The sequence below is a fragment of the Epinephelus lanceolatus genome, chromosome 4, assembly GCF_041903045.1.
Source record: "Epinephelus lanceolatus isolate andai-2023 chromosome 4, ASM4190304v1, whole genome shotgun sequence".
Lineage (NCBI taxonomy): Eukaryota > Metazoa > Chordata > Actinopteri > Perciformes > Serranidae > Epinephelus > Epinephelus lanceolatus.
The window spans coordinates 43,712,363-43,727,826 of record NC_135737.1 but is presented as its reverse complement, the minus strand read 5'-3'; the positions used below and the strand labels follow the sequence as shown (position 1 = coordinate 43,727,826).

The 15,464-nt window shown below is 36.8% G+C and overlaps 1 protein-coding gene across 3 annotated transcripts in view; it reads right to left on the bottom strand.

The window, feature by feature from the left end:
• Positions 1 to 15,464, bottom strand: part of LOC117259624 (alpha-2-macroglobulin) — a 53,319-nt gene that overhangs the window by 1,352 nt on the left and 36,503 nt on the right. For all 3 annotated transcript variants that reach the window (XM_033631091.2, XM_033631092.2, XM_033631093.2), the window contains exons 26-35: positions 15,285 to 15,441; positions 12,343 to 12,417; positions 11,925 to 12,090; positions 3,762 to 3,958; positions 3,455 to 3,670; positions 2,917 to 3,035; positions 2,440 to 2,530; positions 1,262 to 1,330; positions 984 to 1,089; positions 807 to 848 (exon numbers count right to left, since the gene is read on the bottom strand). In XM_033631091.2, coding sequence (XP_033486982.2) covers positions 807 to 848; positions 984 to 1,089; positions 1,262 to 1,330; positions 2,440 to 2,530; positions 2,917 to 3,035; positions 3,455 to 3,670; positions 3,762 to 3,958; positions 11,925 to 12,090; positions 12,343 to 12,417; positions 15,285 to 15,441 — 1,238 coding nt within the window. The remainder of the gene's footprint in view (positions 1 to 806; positions 849 to 983; positions 1,090 to 1,261; positions 1,331 to 2,439; positions 2,531 to 2,916; positions 3,036 to 3,454; positions 3,671 to 3,761; positions 3,959 to 11,924; positions 12,091 to 12,342; positions 12,418 to 15,284; positions 15,442 to 15,464) is intronic.

The window sequence follows — 15,464 nt, the reverse complement described above, 5'->3', positions numbered from 1 at the left end:
AACATCAAATGTAGCATGACAGAAAACTTAGCTTATGGCGTGTTCACACCAAACACAAAGCAAATTTTCGCATCATGTTGCTTGTGTGGATGCTAAGGGTTTTTTGTGGAGTATTTAGCAACTGGCAAATATTCCCCCTTGACAGCTGTGCTAACGGTCGTGCTAGCTAACTGACTGGGGAAAGGCAGCTAACAGCTAACCTGGTGTGGAGCGAGGTACAACCGATGATGGAAACATGATGAACATGGAAACTGCTCCCCTCTGGAATATTTCGGTCTGGAATTTGCCTCAAACACGTTCAAAAACTTGAACTTTTGCCGTGGATTTCGGGGAGACCGTATGACAGTGCACTAGCTTAGCTAACAGGCTGCTAACTAGCTAACAGTTAGCATATTACGGAGGGGAGGAGTTTCGCAGGCACATCAGATATCACAGAGATTCCCATAGGAATGAATGGACTTCAGGTTGACTTGTCTCCGTACACGTCAGTGGAAACTAGGCGTGAGTAGTAGAGCTCTGGGTGCGCACAGACAGAGACAATAAGTTCGTCCTCCATTCCTGATTCTTGGTAACGTCAGAAGAATCTAGGCTGGGTCTCAACACGGACAGACTTTCGTGACACAGTGTTGCGTGAATTTCTCACTCAAGTTAAAATTTTTTAATGTGTCGTGTCATTCACATCGCATAATTCATGTTACCCAGCGCTAATTCACATCTATGTGCATATTTGCATTGACTTTGTATCTAACCCCACTTGTGAAACACTCTGCGTACAGTGTGAACACATATTTAGAGATGTTACTTACTCTCTGCACAGGGGGAGGTGTACTCAGTGACCGCCTCATCACCTGAAAACATCAACAACACATCAGATACACAGCACTGTGACAGTGAGGACACACTGTCTCTCCCAAAAGCCTTTTGCATTTACTGATATCAAAGAAAACTGAACATCATAAAACATAAAAGAATGAGACTCTTACTCGTCTGGTAGTAATCGTAGATTTTGACCACAGCTGGTTTCAGGTTCCTGACAGGAACGTCCTCCTCTAGTGTCACACTGTATATCTTTGTCTCATCCTTCTTCAACTGCAACGGAAACAAACAGGGACGCTAATTAAAATTCTCTCCAACCTCACAGTTTACTTTACTCATCATAAACTCAGCACACAGCAGATAATGGCTGTACTGGTGTTTATGAAAATAAAGACATTTCTTTCAACATTCAAAGACACAGAGTCAATCTGTCAGTGCTTCTTACCCCATCTAAGTAGATGTTGATGTATCCTTCCTCCACGTCCACACGCTTCACTGAACGGTCGCTCTTCAGCTACCAAAGCACAGAACACAGACCACCATCAGTACACACCAACATAAAGAGTATGCTGCAGTATATAAGAGAACACATCAGCTGCAGCAGTACAATCTGGTAATATTAACATTTCAACAATTAACAATTTAACATTTCTCCAGCCTGACAGACACAATGACTGTTTACAATCACTGGACAGACTGAAGAATTGCACTAAAAAACAGCATTTACAACAGCGATGAGATTTTGTTTTCTTTTTACGTTTAACACATTAAACTTAAACTCACCCAATTTTTGTCATGTTTTCTTGCTGTTCAATTTGAACTGACAGGTTTGGTCTTGAATTTCATATAAGGTGGTATTAAAAGGTCTTAAAAAGTCTTAAATTTAACTCGGTTATATCTGTGGACACCCTGACTGAGCGCGGGAACAAATATTCTCCAGATACACTACAAGTGACAACAACATTCAGCGAACCTGTTGAGCCGGAGGAACGGCTCGTGTTGTTGCACTGGAAATGAACTGGAGGAGCACAAAGCTTTTGCAAAAATAGAGCCAGAGTGAGCAGATTATCAAAAGCCACACATTGTGTATCCTGTTTGTTGGTGACCTCCGGTAGATTGGGAGATCTTCACTAGCAAAAACTGAAACTTTCTGATGGTTGCATCACGTCCAGTTAGGAGGAGGGTAGTCTGTATATACAGACTCTACATTCAGTGAATGTAGAGTCTGTAGGCAAACCCCGGAGATCTTGCCTCTGGAAGAAGAGCGGAAGAGCCCTGGTTTCCGGTTGTAGGCTGTTTGTAGTCCGCATGATATTGACCAATCACGTTTGAGCCGGCTGCAGTTGTTGCCAGGTTAAACGGTCCGTGCGGTGAACTAACGAGGCGGAACATAATTGGCGTCACTGCAAACTCTGAATCCATCACAATGGTTCAGCATATTTACTTATAAATAAACGGAAGTCGGAAACGGAAATTCGCCTCCTCAAACCGGAATGCCAAAAAATCGGGGGTCTGCCCCCAGAGGCTGTATTCGGCGTCTGCCGGAAGTCAGACGGCGAATACAGCCGATGGGTTCCGAGAATGGGAAGAGGGTTATCAGTAAGAAGCTGTGGAGGAACTGACCAGCTTCAGGGAGCTCTTATCCAGAATGTATCCAGACAGCAGCTTGATGTTGATGATGACCATGTTTGTTTCCTCTCTCCTGCCCTGGTACCTTCAAACACACACACACACACACACAGAAAGTTAAACACCTGGCAATAGTGATGCTCACAAACTGCGGTCTCACTTCATCTGATGTGATCAGTTTTTGTCTTTGCAATTCATGGTGCAGACTTTTATACTTCCATAAATTTAAGATGTTAAAAGTTTGTACTAACGAGTTGCAGTTAGTGCAACAACAACACCAACAAAGGTAAGTTTGCTGGCTGATTTGTGTTAAGGTCATCTCAAAGGTCAAAGCCATTATTTAAGCCCAACAGCTAAACTACTTTATGTTCTGTGTTATATTATGGTGCTGTTTGCTGACGCACTAAAGAAGAGAAGAATATACATCGTCATCACACACACACACACACACACACACACACACACACCTACCTGACATGCACGAAGAGGATGAGCTGAGGCCTGCTGGTGTTGCATTTGGCCATGGTGTTGGTGGAGATGTTGAAGGCAGAGAAGTCGGGGGGAGGGGGGACGTTGTAATGCATGGAGATCTGTGGATAGACAGATCATCACAAACATCAGTTTACAATGGAAAAATAAGCTGTTGTAAGCTTTTCAATTAAAGCTGTAAAAATTTAAATTTAGAGATGAATATATGAAAAATACTGCCTGTATATTTTACTGCTCTGATTGTTTTTCCTGTAACGTTGTTTATTAATATCAGCCTTCTGATGAATCGGCTGGACTTAAAATGACCTGAAACATGTTGTCACTATTTATAATTATGTGTGTTTTTAACTGGTGTGTTACAGATTTTATTTACTTATTTCATTTTCATATTTTAATTCATAGTAGTCCAGTCATTTTTCTTTGCCTCCAAGTTCTTCTCCTATTGTCTTTCGCCACTGACGTCAGTCCCATGTTGCTGCTTCACGTTTTGGTGTTGACCTCGTCCTCGCTCAGCTCATACCTGTGCCAGCACGCAGCTCTGTCCCTGGGCTTTGATCATGTACTCTCCAGGGACCTCGCTCAGCCTCTCCTCCTGGTACAGCAGCCTGTTGCGCTGATCCACCGTGAACTCTTTGTTCAGGCCTCCTAACGACGTCACCGTCACTGTAGTGCTGCCCTCCGCGCTGTAGGTGGCAGCGCCGTACTTAGCCAGAGCCTGGAGGGCCACCACAGTGTCCTGAGGAGCAGAGAGGTTGAATGCGTCATTAAAAAACAATTAGGAGGTTAAAGGTTTCAGTTAAACCTGCTGTGTGTGAGATGTGTCCCACCTGTGTGGAAGAGAAGCCCCCATATGGGTTTTGTTGCTGGGCGAGCCAGCGGACGATGCCGGAGGAGTAATCCAGACCAAACTCTGGTATGGCCGGACCAGAGAGCAGAGCCAGCAGCACGTAGGAGGTCATCTCCACCTCCAAAGAGTCCAGGCCTTTCCCAGATGCCCCTGCTCTCTCCCAGTGACGGGTGCCTCCTGCCAGTCACAATAACAGAGTCATCCATTAGGACATTAGCAATTACTAACTTGGTGCTCTTCAGTTTAATTCATGAGTTCGTACTGTAGGTCTACACTGTACAGATTTTAGAAACCATAAAGTGTATCACATGGAATTCATCATGGAAAATACCATCTGCTCCATGTATGCTTCACACACATCTCCCCCCCAGCAGCACAAAGATCGATACAATCAGCACAGTTTCAATATTAAAATCACCACTCCAGTATCTGACCAAATGTCTTTCCTTCTGTTTCTGAAATATGATGTTAAAACATGGCCAGAAAAGTGTTTTATGCAGAATATTATGATGTCATAGTGAAGCTGACCTTTGACCTTTTGGATGTTATTACTTTATCATTATATCTGATTACATATTCATGTGAAATTTTGTCGTAAGTAGTGTAAGAATTATTGAGTTATGGCCAAAGGATTTTTTTTTATGAGGTCACACTGACCTTGACATGACCACCAAATTCTGATCAGTTTATTCTTCAGTCCACATGGACTTTGTGTCAAATTTGAAGAAATTTCCTTAGTATGATTTCAAGTGTTTTGGGGATATAGTGGGCACAAGAATGAGCCAGATGCAAGGTCAGAGTCATCTTGACCCTTTACCAACATATTCTGTTGAGGGCATCTTTTAAGTATTTGTTTGTGCCAAAGTTGAAAAATTTTTCTCAAGGTGTTCATGAGACACTGGAATAAAAAAAACAGGATGGATGGATGGATGGACGGATGGACGGACAGAGGGATGAAGAAAAAACGACATGCGTCTGGCTACAGCTATCGCCAGCATGGAAGCATAAACATGTTGTTAAAAAGGTCATAGTGTGGTAAATCATGAAAAGATCATTAAAAAAAAGTAGTATAGTAGTAAAGTATAGTAGTAAAATAGTATAGTATGTCATCAAAAACTATGAAAAAAAGTCATAGTATAGTATGTTGTCCAAAATCATGAAAAAAAGTCATAGTATAGTATGTCGTCCAAAATCATGAAGAAAAGTCATAGTATAGTATGTCATCAAAAACTATGAAAAAAGTCATAGTATAGTATGTTGTCCAAAATCATGAAAAAAAGTCATAGTATAGTATGTCGTCCAAAGTCATGAAAAAAAGTCATAATATAGTTTGTCGTCCAAAATCATGAAGAAAAGTCATAGTATAGTATGTCATCAAAAACTATAAAAAAAAGTCATAGTATAGTATGTCGTCCAAAATCATGAAAAAAAGTCATAGTATAGTATGTCGTCCAAAGTCATGAAAAAAAAAAAGTCATAGTATAGTATGTTGTCCAAAATCATGAAAAAAAGTCATAGTATAGTATGTCGTCCAAAGTCATGAAAAAAAGTCATTGTATAGTATGTCGTCCAAAATCATGAAGAAAAGTCATAGTATAGTATGTCATCAAAAAAGAATGAAAAAAAGTCATAGTATAGTATGTCATCAAAAAAGAATGAAAAAAAGTCATAGTATAGTATGTCGTCCAAAGTCATGAAAAAAAGTCATAGTATAGTATGTCGTCCAAAATCATGAAGAAAAGTCATAGTATAGTATGTCATCAAAAACTATGAAAAAAAGTCATAGTACAGTATGCCATCCAAAATCATGAAAAAAGTCATAGTATAGCATGTCGTCAAAAACTATGAAAAAAAGTCATAGTATAGTATGTTGTCCAAAATCATGAAAAAAAGTCATAGTATAGTATGTTGTCCAAAATCATGAAAAAAAGTCATAGTATAGTATGTCGTCCAAAATCATGAAAAAAAGTCATAGTATAGCATGTTGTCAAAAACTATGAAAAAAAAGTCATAGTATAGTATGTTGTCCAAAATCATGAAAAAAGTCATAGTATAGTATGTCGTCAAAAACTATGAAAAAACGTCATAGTATAGTATGTCGTCCAAAATCATGAAAAAAAGTCATAGTATAGTATGTCGTCCAAAATCATGAAAAAAAGTCATAGTATAGTATGTCATCAAAAAAGAATGAAAAAAAGTCATAGTATAGTATGTCGTCCAAAATCATGAAAAAAAGTCATAGTATAGTATGTCATCAAAAAAGAATGAAAAAAAGTCATAGTATAGTATGTCGTCCAAAATCATGAAAAAAAGTCATAGTATAGTATGTCATCAAAAAAGAATGAAAAAAAGTCATAGTATATAGTATGTCGTCCAAAGTCATGAAAAAAAGTCATAGTATAGTATGTCGTCCAAAATCATGAAGAAAAGTCATAATATAGTATGTCATCAAAAACTATGAAAAAAAGTCATAGTACAGTATGCCATCCAAAATCATGAAAAAAGTCATAGTATAGCATGTCGTCAAAAACTATGAAAAAAAGTCATAGTATAGTATGTCGTCCAAAATCATGAATAAAAGTCATAGTATAGTATGTCGTCCAAAATCATGAAAAAAGTCATAGTATAGTATGTCGTCCAAAGCCATGAAAAAAAAGTCATAGTATAGTATGTCATCAAAGAATATTAAATAAAGTCATAGTATAGTATGTTGTCCAAAATCATGAAAAAAAGTCATAGTATAGTATGTTGTCCAAAATCATGAAAAAAAGTCATAGTATAGTATGTCGTCCAAAATCATGAAAAAAAGTCATACTATAGTATGTCGTCAAAAACTATGAAAAAAAGTCATAGTATAGTATGTTGTCCAAAATCATGAAAAAAAGTCATAGTATAGTGTGTCGTCCAAAGTCATGAAAAAAAGTCATGGTATAGTATGTCGTCCAAAATCATGAAGAAAAGTCATAGTATAGTATGTCGTCAAAAACTATGAAAAAAAGTCATAGTATAGTATGTTGTCCAAAGTCATGAAAAAAAGTCATAGTATAGTATGTCGTCAAAAACTATGAAAAAAAGTCATAGTATAGTATGTTGTCCAAAATCATGAAAAAAAGTCATAGTATAGTATGTCGTCCAAAATCATGAAGAAAAGTCATAGTATAGTATGTCTTCAAAAACTATGAAAAAAAGTCATAGTATAGTATGTTGTCCAAAATCATGAAAAAAAGTCATAGTATAGTATGTTGTCCAAAATCATGAAAAAAAGTCATAGTATAGTATGTTGTCCAAAATCATGAAAAAAAGTCATAGTATAGTATGTTGTCCAAAGTCATGAAAAAAAGTCATAGTATAGTATGTCATCAAAGACTATGAAAAAAAGTCATAGTATAGTATGTTGTCCAAAATCATGAAAAAAAGTCATAGTATGTTGTCCAAAGTCATGAAAAAAAGTCATAGTATAGTATGTCATCAAAGACTATGAAAAAAAGTCATAGTATAGTATGTTGTCCAAAACCATGAAAAAAAGTCATAGTATAGTATGTTGTCCAAAATCATGAAAAAAAGTCATAGTATAGTATGTCGTCCAAAATCATGAAAAAAAGTCATAATATAGTATGTCGTCCAAAATCATGAAAAAAAGTCATAGTATAGTATGTTGTCCAAAGTCATGAAAAAAAGTCATAGTATAGTATGTCATCAAAGACTATGAAAAAAAGTCATAGTATAGTATGTCATCAAAGACTATGAAAAAAAGTCATAGTATAATATGCCATCAAAAACTATGAAAAAAAGTCATAGTATAGTATGTTGTCCAAAATCATGAAAAAAAGTCATAGTATAGTATGTTGTCCAAAATCATGAAAAAACGTCATAGTATAGTATGTCGTCCAACGTCATGAAAAAAAGTCATAGTATAGTATGTCATCCAAAATCATGAAGAAAAGTCATAGTATAGTATGTTGTCAAAAACTATGAAAAAAAGTCATAGTATAGTATGTCGTCCAAAATCATGAAAAAAAGTCATAGTATAGTATGTCGTCCAAAATCATGAAAAAAAGTCATAGTATACTATGTCGTCCAAAATCATGAAAAAAAGTCATAGTATAGTATGTCGTCCAAAATCATGAAGAAAAGTCATAGTATAGTATGTCATCAAAAACTATAAAAAAAAGTCATAGTATAGTATGTCGTCCAAAATCATGAAAAAAAGTCATAGTATAGTATGTTGTCCAAAATCATGAAAAAAAGTCATAGTATAGTATGTCGTCAAAAACTATGAAAAAAAGTCATAGTATAGTATGTCGTCCAAAATCATGAAAAAAAGTCATAGTATAGCATGTAGTCAAAAACTATGAAAAAAAGTCGTAGTATAGTATGTTGTCCAAAATCATGAAAAAAGTCATAGTATAGTATGTCATCAAAGACTATGAAAAAAAGTCATAGTATAGTATGTTGTCCAAAATCATGAAAAAAAGTCATAGTATAGTATGTTGTCCAAAATCATGAAAAAACGTCATAGTATAGTATGTCATCCAAAATCATGAAGAAAAGTCATAGTATAGTATGTCATCAAAAAAGAATGAAAAAAAGTCATAGTATAGTATGTCATCAAAAAAGAATGAAAAAAAGTCATAGTATAGTATGTCATCCAAAGTCATGAAAAAAAGTCATAGTATAGTATGTCGTCCAAAATCATGAAGAAAAGTCATAGTATAGTATGTCATCAAAAACTATGAAAAAAAGTCATAGTACAGTATGCCATCCAAAATCATGAAAAAAGTCATAGTATAGTATGTTGTCCAAAATCATGAAAAAAAGTCATAGTATAGTATGTCATCAAAGACTATGAAAAAAAAGTCATAGTATAGTATGTCATCAAAGACTATGAAAAAAAGTCATAGTATAGTATGCCATCAAAAACTATGAAAAAAAATCATAGTATAGTATGTTGTCCAAAATCATGAAAAAAAGTCATAGTATAGTATGTCATCCAAAATCATGAAGAAAAGTCATAGTATAGTATGTTGTCAAAAACTATGAAAAAAAGTCATAGTATAGTATGCCATCAAAAACTATGAAAAAAAATCATAGTATAGTATGTTGTCCAAAATCATGAAAAAAAGTCATAGTATAGTATGTCATCCAAAATCATGAAGAAAAGTCATAGTATAGTATGTCGTCCAAAGCCATGAAAAAAAAGTCATAGTATAGTATGTCATCAAAGAATATTAAATAAAGTCATAGTATAGTATGTCGTCCAAAATCATGAAAAAAAGTCATAGTATAGTATGTTGTCCAAAATCATGAAAAAAAGTCATAGTATAGTATGTCGTCCAAAATCATGAAAAAAAGTCATAGTATAGTATGTCGTCAAAAACTATGAAAAAAAGTCATAGTATAGTATGTTGTCCAAAATCATGAAAAAAAGTCATAGTATAGTGTGTCGTCCAAAGTCATGAAAAAAAGTCATAATATAGTATGTTGTCAAAAGTCATGAATAAAAGTCATAGTATAGTATGTCATCAAAAACTATGAAAAAAAGTCATAGTATAGCATGTCGTCAAAAACTATGAAAAAAAGTCATAGTATAGTATGTTGTCCAAAGTCATGAAAAAAGTCATAGTATAGTATGTCGTCAAAAACTATGAAAAAAAGTCATACTATAGTATGTCGTCCAAAGTCATGAAAAAAAGTCATAGTACAGTATGTCTTCAAAAACTATGAAAAAAAGTCATAGTATAGCATGTCGTCAAAAACTATGAAAAAAAGTCACAGTATAGTATGTCGTCCAAAATCATGAAAAAAAGTCATAGTATAGTATGTCGTCAAAAACTATGAAAAAAAGTCATAGTATAGTATGTCGTCCAAAGTCATGAATAAAAGTCATAGTATAGTATGTCTTCCAAAATCATGAAAAAAGTCATAGTATAGTATGTCGTCAAAAACTATGAAAAAAAGTCATAGTATAGTATGTCGTCCAAAGTCATGAATAAAAGTCATAGTATAGTATGTCTTCCAAAATCATGAAAAAGTCATAGTATAGTATGTCGTCCAAAGTCATGAAAAAAAGTCACAGTATAGTATGTCGTCCAAAGTCATGAATAAAAGTCATAGTATAGTATGTCTTCCAAAATCATGAAAAAAGTCATAGTATAGTATGTCGTCAAAAACTATGAAAAAAAGTCATAGTATAGTATGTCGTCCAAAGTCATGAATAAAAGTCATAGTATAGTATGTCTTCCAAAATCATGAAAAAGTCATAGTATAGTATGTCGTCCAAAGTCATGAAAAAAAGTCACAGTATAGTATGTCGTCCAAAGTCATGAATAAAAGTCATAGTATAGTATGTCTTCCAAAATCATGAAAAAAGTCATAGTATAGTATGTCGTCAAAAACTATGAAAAAAAGTCATAGTATAGTATGTCGTCCAAAGTCATGAATAAAAGTCATAGTATAGTATGTCTTCCAAAATCATGAAAAAGTCATAGTATAGTATGTCGTCCAAAGTCATGAAAAAAAGTCATAGTATAGTCTGTCGTCCAAAGTCATGAATAAAAGTCATAGTATAGCATGTCGTCCAAAATCATGAAAAACGTCATAGTATAGTATGTCGTCCAAAGTCATGAATAAAAGTCATAGTATAGTATGTCTTCCAAAATCATGAAAAAGTCATAGTATAGTATGTCGTCCAAAGTCATGAAAAAAAGTCATAGTATAGCATGTCGTCCAAAGTCATGAATAAAAGTCATAGTATAGCATGTCTTCCAAAACTATGAAAAAAGTCATAGTATAGTATGTCATCCAAAGTCATGAATAAAAGTCATAGTATAGTATGTCTTCCAAAATCATGAAAAAGTCATAGTATAGTATGTCGTCCAAAGTCATGAAAAAAAGTCACAGTATAGTATGTCGTCCAAAGTCATGAATAAAAGTCATAGTATAGTATGTCTTCCAAAATCATGAAAAAAGTCATAGTATAGTATGTCGTCAAAAACTATGAAAAAAAGTCATAGTATAGTATGTCGTCCAAAGTCATGAATAAAAGTCATAGTATAGTATGTCTTCCAAAATCATGAAAAAGTCATAGTATAGTATGTCGTCCAAAGTCATGAAAAAAAGTCATAGTATAGTATGTCGTCCAAAGTCATGAATAAAAGTCATAGTATAGCATGTCGTCCAAAATCATGAAAAACGTCATAGTATAGTATGTCGTCCAAAGTCATGAATAAAAGTCATAGTATAGTATGTCTTCCAAAATCATGAAAAAGTCATAGTATAGTATGTCGTCCAAAGTCATGAAAAAAAGTCATAGTATAGCATGTCGTCCAAAGTCATGAATAAAAGTCATAGTATAGCATGTCTTCCAAAACTATGAAAAAAGTCATAGTATAGTATGTCATCCAAAGTCATGAAAAAAAGTCATAGTATAGTATGTTGTCCAAAGTCATGAATAAAAGTCATAGTATATCATGTCGTCCAAAATCATGAAAAAAAGTCATAGTATAGTATGTTGTCCAAAACATGAAAAAAAGTCATGGTATAGCATGTCGTTAAAGGTCATGAAAAGAAAGTCATATAGCATGTCTTGACAAAGTAATTTTTGTCATGAAAATGTCAAATACTACATAGTATAGCATGTCATGAAATTTAAAACGTCATAGTATAGTATGCATTTGTTCTATTCTCATTGAGAACATTTGAAAAAAAGACACTGGCCCACAAATTAAAAAATTCTGTGTGGACACAGGTACTTGCAGTTCAACTGACACGTCAAGTTTTACCACCAAATAAACAACTTCATTTTCCAGTGTTTAATTCACTATAACTGCTTCAGTCAATTGAAACTTTCTGCACAATTTATCACCTTCATTTTGACTGATACCTCAACTCCGTTTAGTGTTTAAACTTTAAGGGAATTTTTGTCAACACTCACTTAAATTGAAAATTTCAGTATTTCAACTATTGCATATGTTGCTGATTTAGCAAATGTAGCAGTGAGACATGTATATGCTTCTCAGAAAGTTTTGTGCTTCCTAGTTTCATGTTTGTGTTCATGCTGCTTGATAGATGCAGTAATATTATTTGGGGGGAACCAGCTGTAAAGCCAGAGATGCAGATGTTGCTGGTGGTTTCAGTCCCTTACCCTCTGTGGAGGACTTTGCGTTCAGGTAAGCGATGAGTTTGCTCCTGATCTCCTCGTCTCCAGCCAGGGTGAAGGTGTAGGACAGCAGGGCGGTGGTGTACAAGTTGTCCATCTGGCCCGCCATTGCTTTTTTGAGACAGTTGAGGCAGTTCTGAACCATGGGGTCCTGTGACACAAAAGGAAACCACAGAGATACTATTACTAAACTAATTTCTCTGCAGGCTTATCAAAGTAAGAGCTGCAGTAAGGTCGTCTGCGAAACATCTATTTTGGCAATGTTTCAGACAAATACAGCCCTCAGGACAGACTATTTAACGCTGAAGAGACGATAAGGAACACAGGCTGACATCTCTTAAAACTGACTTTAACAGGCGAGCATCTCACAGCTGCAGCAGGATGATGGCAGTGTCGGACTCACCGTGGCGTTGGTGTCCAGCTCCAGCAGGGCTGCAGTAATGTAGGCCGTCAGGGACACATCGTCGCTCACTCCTCCCTGTTGGAACAATCAGCAGCGCTCTGTCACACTTCATGCTTTCCTTGGAGTGATCACACAATAAACCTCCTTATGTCAATGTGTCATACCTTTTTATTACTATTTTATTATTACTCCTACTACTGTCCTCCCCATCATGAGAACATGGAGTTCTTAAGGCAGAGTATAATGTTTAACATTGCCTTAACAATGCCTTTGAGACAACAGTTCAGTCAGGAACACTTTAGTCAAAGGAAACTTTAATTCCATTTGCAATATTATGTTTGGCGGTACGGGTCTGTTCTGGGGCTCCTCCGTCCTCCTAGGCCTACGTAAAAAACCTCTTTCGCATCTACATGGAAAGCCTTAAGGCAGAGAGGGCAAACCTCTCTGCCCTTCCATGTGCCTACATGGAAAGCCTGAGGCAGGGAGAGCAGCAGCAAAGACCCCCGGGAACAGAACAGAGCAGCATCAGTGACAAACAAAAATGACATTGATAAGTCAGACACAACATAAAAAGGTGGAGCTGGGGTGGAGGCAGGTTGCAAAGCAGCTTGCAGAGGAAGCAGCAACAGTAGGCAGGCCAGAGCAGTTGAAATAGGGCGCCCTGAATTAGATTATCCAATTGGTTGCATAGAAAGGAATCATGTGATCTATCAGCTGACTCCCTTCCATCAATCAGCTGCTCTATCAGTTGATTGACTGTTTGATTAGCTGATGTAGCTGGGATGTGAGCTGAGCTTGACCGTGTCCTGCCATTATGCTCAATTAGCAAGACGACAAGAAATGATGGGAAAGAGATTGGAAACGACATGCAACAAAGATGCCTGTTTGGACCAAAGACTGTAGAATAAAGATGGACGACATGACAGCTCCCCCATAAGTGTAGCCAAAACATCTTGACTGCCCCCTGTTGTTGACTGGCTGCAGTGATGGTCATAAACTCTGCCCCCTCCCCTCAGGATGAGACATGGGCTTAACTAACTAGAATTACTGCCTTGCTGTTGTACGCCTGCTCGAACCAATCAAGTTGCAGTTACAGTTTGGATGCTTTACACAGGAAAGCGTCAAGGAGGACACTCATAATTAGTGTCACCAATTCAGTATCTTGCCTTTTGTTACTGAGCTATTACATTAAATAATGGCCAGAAAAAGTTTTTGCAGAACATTATGATGTCATAGTGAAGTTGACCTTTGACCTTTTGGATATAAAATGTCATCACTTAATCATTTTTATTCTATAAGACATCTGTGTGAAAATTTGTCATAATTAGCCTATGAATTCTTGAGTTATGCCCAAAAACATGTTTTGTGAGGTCACAGTGACGTTGACCTTTGACCACCAAATTCCAATAAGGTTATTCTTGAGTCCAAGTGAATGTCTGTGTCAAATTTAAGGAAAATGTCTCAAGGCCTTCTTCAGATATCGCGTTCACAAGAATAAAATGGATGCAAGGTCACAGTGACTTTGACCTATGACCACAAAATGAGTCCTGAGTCCAAACGGACATTTGTGCCAAATCTGAATGAAGTCCCTCAGGACATTCTTGAGATATCACGATCGCAAGAATGGGACGGACAGACGGATGGACAACCAGAAAACATAAACCCTCCATCGCTCTGGTGCAGTGGCATAAAAACATTTTTCCCAAAGATGGTTTGCCATGTTAGTTAGTTTTCTCACACCGATGTATGTTCAAGTGTTCATTTTTTGACCCGCAATCCATGGTCCTGCCTGCGGGAGTTCAATACCACAGAGATCGCTATGGCGCAGACTCTCGCTGCCAAGATGGCACCGCCCGTACCTACAATATTTTGGCTTCGTTTTTGTACAGTGGGAGGAAGTGGAGATGCATTGTCCTTCTTTATGTACAGTTATTGGTTCGGACTATAACAGCAGTCATCGACGCTCTGTTGGAGTCCCTGTAATCCTGGAACAATGTGTGAAACTCAAACTTTGCCGCTGAGCACTGAACGTGCATGTGTTTTTCATTTAGTGACAAAATTGATTCAGTTACTGCTGATTAGAAGCATTGTTGCTTTATTACCCGGGCACACCCACCGGCCATTAACTTGATTAAATTTAACTGAACAAAACTGTGCACACTTCACTTTGTCTCTTTCCTCTTTCCTCGCCTGAGAAAATAAACACAAGGATAAAACACACAGTTATCTACTCTCTACTTACCTCAAGTGTCAGAGAGGTAAAGGCTAAGCTGAGCTGAGCAGATAAAACTCATATCTGTGCCCTTACCTGGCGGCCATGCCCCGGTGTTTGAGATTATCCCTCCTCATAAATTTTAAAAAAGAATTCACATATGTTTTCACAACACTAGCAGAAATAGTCTACACCTGTCATTTTATATTAAAAAAATCCCTTCAGACTGACCTTGGAGTCTTAATTGTCAGAGTTTTACCAATTACACATGTTAGTCCACAGTACTCAGCTGGTATTAGTGCCTGGAAAAGCTTTATCCACAGCAACTACTATAAAACCATGAGTACCTGCCTCAGACACACAGCTGTCATGGCTTTTTGGTGTTAGTCGGCTCTGGTAAATGTTTCACTTTAATAGGGACTGGCGAACAATAATTTGTTTGGGATATTTCCTCTGCTGTGTGTGTGTGTGTGTGTGTGTGTGTGTGTGTGTGTGTGTGTGTGTGTGTGTGTGTGTGTGTGTGCAGCTCGCCTGCAGGCCTGGGGCAGTCTCAGCTCTCTGCACACACTCACAGCTCTCTGAATCTCTGCAAATGACTCCTCACATTGAGCTAATTCTGTGGTTTTGTCTTAGAGGAAAAATTCACCCAAGCAGAGCTTTGAACGACCAAAAGCAGACGATGATGAAATCAGATACTCCTGTCTAAAATGTCTATGTTAAACATTCTCACCTTCATGCCGTTGTGGAAGAGTTTCCCCACAGATCTGATGCAGCCGTCGGGCCGCTGGTGTTTGGAGAGCCACCTCCTGGCTTCTTTAATGTGCTTGGCGTGCACATATATGTATGGTCTCGCCCCGCCAAAGGACTTCATCACAAAAGAGGTCAACCTGAAAGACACCAAACACACACA